Source organism: Coloeus monedula (genome assembly GCF_965178545.1).
Source record: "Coloeus monedula genome assembly, chromosome: 2".
Classification (NCBI taxonomy): Eukaryota; Metazoa; Chordata; class Aves; order Passeriformes; family Corvidae; genus Coloeus; species Coloeus monedula.
In genome coordinates, this window is record NC_138782.1 from 16,943,144 (window position 1) to 16,955,777 (window position 12,634).

Here is a 12,634-nt window from a genome sequence, read left to right on the forward strand (position 1 = left end):
CCAGGCCCACTGGAGAAGTAAGTGTGGGTGGCTTGATCTGGTCCAGTGGGTGCACCAGGACTTACATCTGGTAAATTTCTGGCCCTCTGAGTCAACTCTTGCATGTGTTTAATTTCCTAATTAGCTGGGCATTAGCATCTGCATTTTCAGCACTGTGATGCTCACATAGCTGAGCTAGTCCCCCTTAGTGTCTCCTCTGTCAGTTTAGAAATCATTACCCTCTCTTTTTTCATGTCAGCAAGAGAAGGTTGTCATTAGCTGCTGTGGCTACTCCCTGCATCACTAGGACTGCACTTATGCTGCTGCTGAATCACTGCTGTGTCCCTCTGCCCTGCTGAACGCACAGGGTTGACTCCTTCCTCAGGAGAAGGAAGAGTAGAAGCACAACAAGAGCACAGCACGATACAGTGAACTGGGTTAATGCATGCAGAGATTCCTTGCTGTATCAGGAGCAAACTGCATTCAGGACACATCCATCAGGCTAGTTCAGAAGTGTTTGTTTTTTGCCCCCCATGCCTGGCCTAATGTTCCTTCTCTGCAGTGAACTGTCTGCCAGCTGTGGCTGTTCTTGGCTATCAGCTGAGCTGCTCTGAATTATGTCCTCTTCATCTGCGATCTCTGCACTCCAGGCAAGAGGCCTGTTGTTTTTTTAAGGGAAATCACCTTTCTGCCCTGGTGTAGGGAGTGGGCAGTCACATGACCTAACTGTTGGTCACGTGCAGATGTTCTGGGCCCTATGAAACATCAAAAACTTCTCCAAATCTCTCTGGTGCAGGATCATATTGATGCATTTGAATGATGGTCCTGTGCAGTGATCAGATATTGCTTCCAGAGTCACCCTGAGGCACTGTGAGGTTCTCCACACAGCAGTGACTCCAGCTAGGTCCCTCTCCTGCCAGCAAGCTTCTCCCCATGCTTCTCTGCAGGTCCATTCCCTGCCTCTCTGCAGCCTACACCAGCACTCCTGTGGTCAGTGCTGCTAGGAGATGCTGCACCCTCTGGACAGTCATTCTCTAAGCTCGAAGATAGAACGGGAGCCAGAGCCCAGCCCAGCTTTCCTGGCTCTTTGGCTGAGCAGCTGCCATGTTTCCAGTGTCTCCCACACTGTGTTAGCAGGGAAGGCGTTGATGATGGGTGTAGTCAGTTTGTTGCCTTCTGCAGCACAGTTTGTGCTCATCTAGGATATGGGTGTGTGCTGCTGGCTTCCTGGAAGGCCTAGATCCAAAATCTCCCTATGGCTGGGCTGGGTCTAGGGGATGGAAAGGTTATAGTCCTCATGACACAGAGCCACTGTCCAAACACCCTGCTACATTTTTTTACAGGAAACACATTAGAGTGGTCATCAATTTGAGGTTGTATGTGTAAGGCATGGGAACAGAGAGAGCCTGGTTTTGATTGCAAATGGAAGAAGCTAGAAATACTGAAGCAAGGGAGAGCAAGTGTAATGAAGATATTTACCTCTAGTCTCCTGTAAAATGAGCTTAGGCTGTGATGTAATTTTTGTTTTGTTTCTTCAAGTAAAATGAAGGTTTGTCCCACTTGAATTTATCAGCCCTTCAGTGAATGACTTACGTGCATCTGGTAGGACTGGATTGGCGTTCCATCAGCCATGTGGATGGGAGGAAAAGAAGTGCCTTATCCCTGTACATTGCTCGCTATGCTGCTCATTAGGTTATAACTTTACTCTGCAGAACAAGGGAGTTCTTGAGTACTGACCTGTTCAAAAAGGCATTGCCAAAGGCGTTGAGTTTCCTGAACGGTTTTTTGGGATCCACCACCAACGCATTTCCAGGAACGATTCCTTCCACATCTCCTTGCATAACAGCTATAAAGGAGTCAGTTGTAGGCTCTGGTCCAATCCTCATCCCTGGGAAATCCTGCTCCAGCAGATACCTGTAAGTCAAAAAACAGGGTGTGGGCATGAGACATGAGCTGCCTAAGTCCTAAAGGAGTTGTACTGAAGATTGCAGCGCAATTATGAAGCTCAAGAGCATGGATCCTTCTGAGACTATTTTTAACACTGTCACTGAATAGCTTGATAAATGTCTTGGTATCTTTTCTACTTAGGAGCTCAACATTGAAAGCTCATTTAAGGTGGATTAAAAAACTGAGATGATTATAGCTGCTGGGAAGAGATTCTCATCATGTTGCATCATTTTGTGTACTTCAGTCCTCAAGACATTTGGAACAGACTTAGCCCAGTGAAGTAAAAACAGCAGTTCACTGCAATCACAAAGTTAATCCAGAAACCCTACTGGCTCTTGGTGCCAATATCAATTACTTCGCTGCTGCTCATTTCAGCAGACTCATCCAACTAATGTGCTTAGCCCCCAGTCTAAATCAGTTGCTAAAATGCCAACTTCCCCTGCACTTGACTGAAGTCTCAGTCTCTGTCCTTGTGTGCTTCTGAAATGCAGCTACAGGTCTGCACTACAAACTGCTCAAGCATATTGAGCGCTACACGTGTGGGTGGGGGAGTATATTCCAAGCTATTTATCAAGCTAGATAGCACAGTAAGTACAGCATCCTATATTGAAGGTAATTTGGCGAATTTCAGGGAAGGATAGTCACCCATGGGGCTGTAGGACTTTGAATAGGACCCTGGCAGCATATACTAACTTACCCTGCCAAATTCAGGGTGGGTTAATGCTGCGTGCATGGGACAGTTCCCTTTGGCTCATGGAGGTGCCAAATGCCATCACTGAGGCCAGGTCTGTGTTTGTGTGTTTGGATGCAGAAAACCACCTGCTGAAGCTGTGCTGAAAACTAAGACCATTACATCCATGTGGCTTGCAGAAGGTAGCTAGAACGGGTCTAGCCCTCAGTATGGGATGGTGTCAGAGGGAAGTGACAAGTGATAAGCTCTGGCTAGTTACATGAAGAATAGAATGACTACTACACTATGAAGGTTAGTGTAATAACGTGTTGCTTGTTGCCAAAGGGTAGCTGGCACTTCCTCTTCCATTGCTTTGACCCAATCCTTAGCAGGTAGAAAGATTATTACAGAATTTCTGTGGTGTTAAAAGTAGATTATGGGGATGTGGAAAAGGAAATAGGAGAAGGACTGGAGATTTTTTTCATGACTGTGACTGATATGTCTAAGCACCAGAATTGGTTCACTCAGGTGAGTCTTAAGTGAGGGAAGTCCCTGCGTGAGGGACTACAGGACCATTGACATGAAGGCCTGTGATAACTTTTTAGGAGTTCCTGCTTTCACTGTCATTTTAACACAGGTAATCACTATCCAGTGTTTAAGAAGCAACAACAAAAAAATTGTGCAGGCTATTTATTGATACCGTGTCAGTAAATATGTCTTCAGTTCCCAGTGGGCAAGGCCAAATCAACTGGATCTAGAGGTAAAACAACCAAATGTATACCCAGGACAAGTCACTGCTACTTATCTGGTTTGGTACACACTCGTACTGCAACAAGAATACCTTCAGAAATGACATCCATAATTCCCTTAGGAGCTGACCACACCTCCTTTACTGGTGTATTATCATATATTTTCTAGTATCTTTTGTCCAAAGTGATTTCCAAGTCCCATGCTCACCAGAAGGCCACCAGAAGTGACTCTTCTTAACTGCAGAACTCTGAGGTGCAACAGCAGCTGTTGATCAGCTCCTAAAATACCTGAAATAATCCAGGAAGAGAGCAGCCCTCTGACCTCCTACACTAGGGTAGACATATCCTATTTATCTAAACCATACAGGGGTTTCTCAAACTTTCCTATAAAAGTGGGTCATTACTTAAGCAGACTGCAGGTAGTGCTGGTGTGTGCCACCTCTCTGGCTGGTGATTACAATACACCTTCCTGGCAGCTGTCGTAACTCCTCTCTAGCTTGAAGCACCTGAGAACAAGGTAGGGCTGCTTCTCTCCCACCAAGGGCTCTGTAGACTGTCATATGAATGCTCCTGGCTTAATTCCCTGGAAAGCTCTTTACACTGACACAACTGTTTGCTAGGTTAGAAGCCACTAAGTCAGACTCTGGAAACCTAAGTTTGTGCCTCCTAGATGGCAATTCAAACCCTAGCCCCTGATGGACATTGCTGTCAAGCCAGTGGATCTATATAGATGGGAATTCACTGAATCCATAGAAATAAATGTTTGCACCCTCCCCATGCAAATACTAGAGAGAAAAGAAACAGGCAGTGTTAACAATTGTCAAATGCAACAAGTGAAGTGCTTTTGAGAAAGGCCCCTTACTCCCAATGTCAGGTTGCAGCCTTGCTGTAACAACCACTGTTTTTCTTTTTTACAGGCTTGAGATGCACGTGTAATATGACAATTTCTGAGCAGAAGTAAAAAATAGTTGAAGGGGGGTGTTTTGTTATTTATAAACAAAGCTTCCCAGAAAGTCTAACCAAAAGTCCTGTGTGTAATAGCAACACTCCTCCAGACAGCCTGCTTGGAAGAATTTTATCACAGCTCTGCTCAGCTAATGTTTCAAAGCATTTCTGTGTTTATTTCTTGTGTAAGACTCAAAAAAATACAAAGCAAAAAATCCCAACAAAAGCACAAAAGAAGTAGCTACATGCCAATGTTATTGACTTAATGTGCAACAAGTGGTAGGAAACCAGAGAGATGAAGATTGGACTGCCCACTATCACAGCATCTATTTTAAGTGAGGCCTCTCTGGGAGATTTGGGTACATTGTGCAGCAGGGTGTCAGCAGCACAAGAATCTCATTGTGCAAAGCACAAATACAAGGGGTTGTATTGACACTGCCTGATGGGGGGAAGCACTTCTGCACCACAGTGACACAGCCTGCCCTGGCTACCAGAGGCAAGCTAGAGAACACACGCAGCTGTCACGTTTGTGGGGATTTCTGGGAGAGGAGCAAACAATAGCTGTGGAAAACACCAACCCTAGCAAGCAATTTCCCCTGCCAGTGCTGCATGCCTTAAGCTGAACGGCTGAACACCTTTAAAGGCATGGGGGAGTGACCTCCAGCCAGGTTAGGGAAGTCTGCAGAGTACCCCAGGTAGGAGGGGAATAGGTTTTTTATGACCAATCTGCTTTTTAGAGAAGCATCTGGAGTCGGTATGTGGCTGGAAGCATCATGCTGTTTGCCCATTGCACGCCTGTTCCTGGTAAGGGACAGGGCAGGAAAGCAGCTGCATTAGTGCCAGCCCAGCTTGGGGTCCCCTTTCCCAGGCAGATTTGGAGATGGGTAAGGAGAGGCTGGGCTCGCTGGGCAGGAGTGCCGCAGGATGTGGGGGAAGGGGCTGCCTGCCCGTGATGAGTCATGCAGGAGCCCTGCAGGATGCCGATGAGTGTGGCAGCAGAGGTGATGCCGAGCGGGAAAGGGAAGAAGGGTAGAGCAGAAGGAAATGGTGACAACTGCCTGATGCAGGCAGAGATGAAAGGTTCAGGGCCGCACGGGGAAGGCACACCAGAGCTCTGAGTGTAGCCTGTGACAAAAGTATGGAGAGGCCAAGACGTGTAAATGATTAGCTGTAGGAGGAAGGGGTGGCTACACCAGAAAAGCAAGCTATGTTGACAGTCAGTAGGGCTCTGGCAGGCTTGTTTATTTTATTAGCAGGATGGCTGGACTCGAGCCAGGATTATTTTTAGAAATGACCAAGGAATCTAAGTTAATTAGGAGAGTAATGTTCTGTCCTGCACTCCCACCCTCTCACAGGAAACATAAAAAGCAATAACGTTATAAAGGCAGGCTCCAGTGAGATCCTGCTGTGGCTGTCAGATATTCCCAGGTAGAGGTGTTGCCTTGCCCTAACCAGCACTGACTTTCAGTCCCCAACCCTGTGGAAAAGCATCAGCCAAATACATACCAAGGAGAGAAATGGGAGTGAGCACAAAGAGATGATACAGCAGGAAGCAGGAATGGAAAAGCTGCATTAGCAACACCTTTCACATAGCAGAGAAAGGCTCAGTTCTGTGTCCTGGTAAGCAGAAAAGGGAACAGACTGGTTCCACTGAAAACAAACCTGGCTCTGGTCTCGCTTCACTGGCGCTGACCCACACAAGAATGTTTCTCACTGCTGACCTTGACTGCCTTTTTTCTGCCATCAGCTCCTGACGACAGAGAAGCCTCACTGCAAGATGTTGCAGCTTAGGTGCTTCAGAGCCTTGCACTTCTTCCTTGTTTCACCTCAGATTCCCCAAAACAAGGAAAAGGGTTTGGAAGACGGACATTCCTTAGGTAGGTGACTAAGGGTCTCTTTTTTTTTTTTTTTTTTTTTTTTGGTAAGGTGTCCTGGGATCCAGGTAAACTGGGACTGAGTTCTTTCCACATGATTGTTTAGTGGCATTAAGTCATCTCCCTAAATTGCATGGCAGTACAAGCAGGATGCAATTTAAGAGTGGAATTGATACATAAGGATAACACTAATTACCCCCCATCCTGACGAGATTATGGAAGGAATGTCCAGAGACTGTTTCTTGCTTCACTCTAGTGCTAAGACATAATGGTTGTCAACCCTCCCACTTCCTCCCCCAGCCCCCTTTAACCCCTCCCTGCTCTCAGCTTTAGCTCCCACTTGCCTTCCCACAATAACTCTGGACGCTAATCTGGTGCTTATCCCAGCTCTTTAATGACCAGTGCCTGCAAGCTCACGCTGGAAGCCTATCACAAGCAACACGAGGTTTTCTGGTTTTTGACTGGGAACACACTGGAGTAAGACTCTCACAGTTCTCCTACTGTTAGAGACCCTGGGCTTCTACCAGAGTTCTCAACTTTCACCTTCTTAGGTACTATTTTGAAGAGAAGACTGCCTTTTTGGAAGGCCTTCTCAGGTCCGTTTGGTACTCCTGTAAAGCAGAAGCTTCCAAAACTCTTGGTCACTTCTGCTTGACCATAGTCTCATCTCAGCCCTGTGCCCAGAAAAAGCTGACAGAAGAGGACACAAGCTCAAGTGAAAAGCAGCTGTCAGAGAGGCTCAGATCCACTTGCTGACAGCAAAGAGGTTGTTGCTGCCACCCCACATGAGCTAAGCCTCAATCTGCTTTTGCCTGGACCATGCTCTAGGCACCCAAACTTTCTGCAAGAGGCTGAGGCTTACAGAAAAAGGACTCCCCTGAACAGAGAGGGGCAAAGGCAGGAAGTCTCTGCTAACAGTATGCAGGTGAGACTGCAGGGAAACACATGCTGGCAATCCAAAGAAAAGAATTAGGAAGAGATGCTTTAGTTAGACAGCCTTATCAGGAATTCAGCAACCTCCTCGTGGTCAGGCTCTGAGTGTCTGTAACCCAGACGACCAAAAAAGCTTTTCAAAGAGGTTTGGTACCAAGTCACAGAACAAAGATTTGGGTTGGCACCAGGCAGCTATGCCATCCTCTCTATTTTTCCCTTTGCAAACATGTACAGAATACTTCCTTGGGTCTTTTGCACCCCTTCACCATCCACCTGACCTTCTCATATGAGAAAAACCTTTTAACACCTAAACTTTGTTTGCCAGGTACATGCCAAGGTAGCAGAAATGCATTCTGTTCTTGGCTCCCGACCAAGAAATTTAGCAGCAGGAATATTACAGCACATAAAAAAAAAAGCCCCTGCATTTCTCAAGGTCACTCCTTTAGAGGTACAGTCAGTTTGATTCACCTCTCTCTACTCTCTGCAGTTCCCTCCTTCACCAAGAAATACTGGTAGAACAAAGGGCTGGCTGCCTGTGGCTCGCGTCCAGATTTACAATGGGGTAATTCCACAGATTTCAACACAGCCACGCCAGAAAAAGGCTGGAATTTAACGCTTAGCTTATGAATCACATAGGAAACACAGACAGCGCAGCTTCAGCTATGATCCCGAGGGAAAGGCTGCTGCAAGTTGAACTATCAGCACGGCTGAACAGAGATTCCTGCAACCAAGTCCAGTCGGAAAAGTTTAACCCTCTCTGCGACAGTTTCACATCATCGAAATGAAAGAGCTGCTGGCAGCTGCTCTTTCTTTACAGTTCGAAAGAAATTGCTGCTCCCAGCATCTCGTCTGAGCAGGACACAGTTAAATCAGGGCTTTACTTCTGGAGCCCTGAAGAGGGGCAGGTCTCTCTGTGCACAGGCACACACGCTGCTCTGAGCGGGTTCTGAGTGTTGTCTGGGACAATGCAGAAAAAGACGGATGCAAGTGTCAGAGCACCTGCAAACCCAAGCACTCCCTTTAAAGCTGCCTCCCCATTCAAAAGCTACAGCAAACTGAAAAGAATGGCTACTAAAAGGGTCAGCCTGGGCAGTGCAGGCACGGGAATGCCCGCGGGCTTCCCAAAGCCTTTGCACTTTGAACGGCCAGGAGGGCCCCAGTGACTCACATCTCCACAATCGTGACCTGCCTGCACTCCTCAGCCCTGCCCTGGGCTACTTTTTGCCACGTCGGTGTTCCATGGGACATCTCACACCACTCTGCGCTTGTGAAGGAATGCTCCACCTTTGAGTGGAGGTGACTTTTCAACGAAAAGCTGTTGAGGGGACGCGAAGGGGGTAAAAAAAGGGTTTTTAACGCATAGCACGGGTAGCAGAGACGCGTTCTGCCCCACCCCGGTCCCCGGGCGTTGAGGGTGCAGGCGTCCCTGGGAGGGGGAGCGACGGGCAGCTGGATTTTACCTGATGAAGGTGGTCTTCCCAGTGGAGTACTGCCCCACGAGGAGCACCATGGGCTTGTTGTCGAAGTCGGCATCCTCCAGGGCGGGCGAGTGGAACTCGTGGAACTTGTAGTGTTCTTCCAGCGGCAGCAGCTTGGTCTTGTAGAGCTTCTTGAGGCCATCGCTGACCGTCTGGAACACCTCCGGGTCCTTCCTCCGACGGTCGTCGGTGCCCAGCCAGCTGAACATCTTGTGGCCGCCTGACGCCAGCTCCGCGGCGACCACCGGGGCTGGGCTGGGCTGGGCTGGCTGCGGGCGCGGGCTACCCGCGCATCCCCCTCAGGCCGGCCGGGCCTCACTCCGCTCCAGCGCCCACCCGCGAGGGCCGCCCGCCCTCACGCCACCTGCGCCGGCGATTTCAGCCAGAAAGCAGTCCCCGCGGGAGGCTGAAGGAGCGGCTCGTCCGCGCAGCCCCGGCCCAGCGGCACCGGCGGGCACCGCCTCCCCTCACGCCGCCGGCTCCCGGCGTGGGCATGGCGCGGAGGGCCGGCCCCAGGAAAGGGGCGGGCGCCGCCCGTTCTCCCCGGCGGGTGAAGCCGCGCCGGGCGCCGCCATGTTGGACAGCGGGGAGGGGCCGGGTCCCGCCGCGCCCCCTGGGGGCCGTTGGCGGGATTTTCAGCCCGGCCGCCATTTTATTCTCTTTCTCTCCTCGTTTCGAAATAAACCTAAAAAAATCCGCTGAAATGAGCCCTGCGAGTGCAAATCTGAGAGGGAGCCGGCTGTTCCTGAGCACTGCCAGCCTCAGCTGGCTCTCCAGCCTATCATAGAATGGGTCAGCCTATCATAGAATTGGAAGGGATCCCAGTAGGTCATCTGCTCCAAGCTCCCTGCTCAAGCATGGTCATCCCAGAGCACATGGCACAGGATTGTGTCCAGATGTTCTGGAATATTTCCAGTGAGGGGCACTCCACAAGCACTCTGGACAACATGTTCCATGTGTGGTCATCAGCACAATAAAGAAGTTCTTCCTCGTGTTCAGGTGGAATTTCCTGTGCATCAGTTTCTGCCCATTGCCTCTTGTCGTGTTGCTCGGCACTGCTAAGAAGAACCTGGCTCCCTCCACTTGAAACCCCCACTTGAGATATTTACACACATTGATGAGATGTGCTCTCAGTTCTCTTGGGCTATTCTTTCTCCAGCCCAATGATTTGGCTGCACTGCTGCCCCTCACTGCATGGGGCTCATGGCTCTGGCTGTGCCTGTGTAATAAATGGTTAAAAGTTTTTCTTTTGGTTAAAAAAGAAGTTAATAGTTACTTGTTATACACAGTTAATAAGTTGATTATTATTGCGAGTGTATGGGTGTAATGCTGCTATGTGATCGCTAGATGGTGACACCAAATGGGGGAAGAGTGGTAAGTCTACAGAAAAGTGGAGAATGTTCTGGAATGTTCTTAAGATGACTTAATGGTTTATGATGTAAACATCTTGAAGGATTATTGGTTAGAGGGCAAACCAATCGCTCGACGCCCCAGAGATTGATGGAGCTGAACGCCAACGAGGACCCTGGCAACGAGCCACCAGAGGGAGGATCTGAGCTGCACCAATCACAACATCAGAGGGACTATAAAAGGGCCCCGGGGGCTCAGCCCCGGCGTGGCGGGGTCTTCCTGAGGAACTTGAGTCCGAAGGAATGCCCTGTGCGGCACACTATTGTTTTTTTCTGGCTTGTCGCGTGGAACCTGGGCTTATCCTGGGTTCCCGCTCTCAGCGGTTAACAAATAAACGAGTTGACTTTTCCTTTAAAAGTCTCAGCCTCGTTTACAACAATTCTGGGGGCTCGTCCGGGATAAGCCACGCCCCGTGGGCGGTCCCGAGGAAGGACAGGTCCCGGGAAGACGTCTCTGGCCGATTTTTGCCACCCGGAGTTTGGGTTTCTTCGAGGCCGTTGGCGGCAGTTGGCTTTCCCGAGTAACAGCCCAGAAGGGAGAGGGCCCTCCGAGAGGGAGCGGGGCTCGCAGGTGCTCCGGTTAGTGCTGTGAGTGGGGTGAGGCATAAGGGATGCGAGAGTGTGTGTCAGGGCGGCTGGTTGGGGCGAGGGCTGCGTGGAGCGGGCTCCCGGAGCGAGTGTGGACGAGAGAGTGTGGTACCCTTAGGGACCCTAGGGAGGGGGAGACGGGCGAGTACCTCCTTTTCGCCGCCCTTACCCGCGTAGGCTCCCGTTCCTCCATGGTTGGAGGCTCCGAGGGGTGGAGTGGCGCTGGGTGTGAGGGCTGCTGGACTCTCGGGTGGGACACCGGCGCACGCGGTGAGATCCAATGGGGGGGCGCAGTAGCCTCACCAGCCAAGGCTGCCTGGAGGGCAGTTTCTCAGGGCAGATCAAGGCGGGTCTGGCACCTGGGGAACTAGGACTTTTGGAGGTTGGAGGTTAATAACTTCTGCCCGCGGACCGTCAGGTTTGGGTGGCCGTCGGACAGGGGATTGCCCCTTCTCGGGAAGGGGAAGGTACCCAACCCAAGGGGGATTGAGATCCCGAGTGTGGAGTCACGAGGGGGGAAGTTTCTCACGGTGCCTCAAGCTGGGAATCCTGTGTGCGGGGGATTCATTGAGGGAGTGAGAAAAATTCCTCGCAACGCGGTGACAAGGAGCGGCCACCGGTTGTGAGAAGCTCCCTCACTCAATAGGAGTGAGAGGGGGTGTTAGAACCTGCCAGGATAGGGATAAGTTTTACTCTTATTTGTTATATGCCTAAGTGATTTTATCTTCTTAGTTTGGAATCCAAGACTACTTGGGTGTATTCTGTTAGTAGTATTTGTTTTATGTAAATACCTTTTTTTAATAACTTCTTATCAGTAATAGATACATGAATTTTTTTTTTGGGGGGGGGGGAGGGGAAGAGATTGATTTGGTCGTGTGTTTGCGGGAGACTTAATAGGCGAGGTCCTGAGGTGAGGTTCATCCAATAGTCCTCAGGCCGTCTATTAAGGAGAGAGTATATGAATGTAGTTGTTTTGGAGTGTTGTTAACTTCACTGGAGCGGTCAGGGCTTGGTAAAAGGCTGTAAAAGGTGTCTTTAAGCTAACGAGCGCTATTTTGCGATATATAATTGTTATTCATTAGTGGCATTTTTTGTGTTGGCAGTTTGTGCTTTAGGTTGGAACCCAAGACTACTTGGGTGCGTTTTTTTAGTCTTTTTTGTTATTCGGAAGGAGTTTTTTTGGCGCATATTAATTAGTTAAAGGTCTTATAAAAATTGTTTTAATTGCGTAGTTGCTGCGGTGAGCCCGGCGGTGGGGTTCTGAGATGGTAGTCCCCAGACCGCCTAGCAGAAGTGTCTAGTGGCGTCAGACGAACGCCATTTTGCGATATAAATTGTTCTGATTTTTCTTTAGTGGCATTTTTCTGTTGGCATTTTGTGTTTTAGGTTGGAACTCAAGACTACTTGGGTGTATTTTGTTAGTCCTTTTTGGTTCTTCAAAAGAAATTTTAGTGCACATAAATTAAGTTTAAAAGTCTTATAAAATTATTTTAATGGCGTGGTTGTTGCGGTAAGCCCGACGGTGAGGCTCTGAGATGGTAGTTCCCAGACTGCTTATCAGGCAGGGAGGAGAGTGTGTCTAGTAGCGTCTGGCGAACGCCATCTTAAACTGTCAGTGCCTAAGCCATTTTACGATCTAGGCAGCAGAGGAGAGGTGATCGGTGGCGTCTGGCAGGAGCCATATTAATTTTTTTTGGAGAACTCCCCGGAGGAGGGAGGGTTTCCCCCGCTACGGGCCGGAAGAGCCTGGTGGGGTTCATCCGGTTTTCAGTTGGGCCGCCATTTTGGTTGTAGTTTTTGGTGGGGTACATCCGGTTTCCGGTTGGGCCGCCATTTTGGTTGTAGTTTTTTGTAAGGTGCATCCGGTTTCCGGTTGGGCCGCCATTTTGGTTGTAGTTTTTTTTGGTCTCCGATCGGAACTCCCACGATCGGTGTATTTTCCCACGATCCCTTTGAGGTTCCCACATACAGGTTTATCCCTTTTCTCTCTCGTTTTATTGAAACACTTTGTGTTATCATTTGAGACTGGCAGTCTTACTAAGTTCCCATATTAAGGGATTCA

At 49.3% G+C, this 12,634-nt stretch overlaps 1 protein-coding gene across 1 annotated transcript in view; it reads right to left on the bottom strand.

Moving 5' to 3' along the window:
- The window catches only part of EHD3 (EH domain containing 3), a 30,311-nt gene extending 21,235 nt beyond the window's left edge, over nt 1–9,076 (bottom strand). Inside the window, exons 1-2 of the mRNA XM_082276666.1 lie at nt 8,558–9,076; nt 1,717–1,893 (exon numbers count right to left, since the gene is read on the bottom strand). Of these exons, the coding sequence (XP_082132792.1) occupies nt 1,717–1,893; nt 8,558–8,784 (404 nt within the window). The 5' untranslated portion in view covers nt 8,785–9,076. The remainder of the gene's footprint in view (nt 1–1,716; nt 1,894–8,557) is intronic.
- Between the last annotated feature and the right edge of the window lie 3,558 nt (nt 9,077–12,634).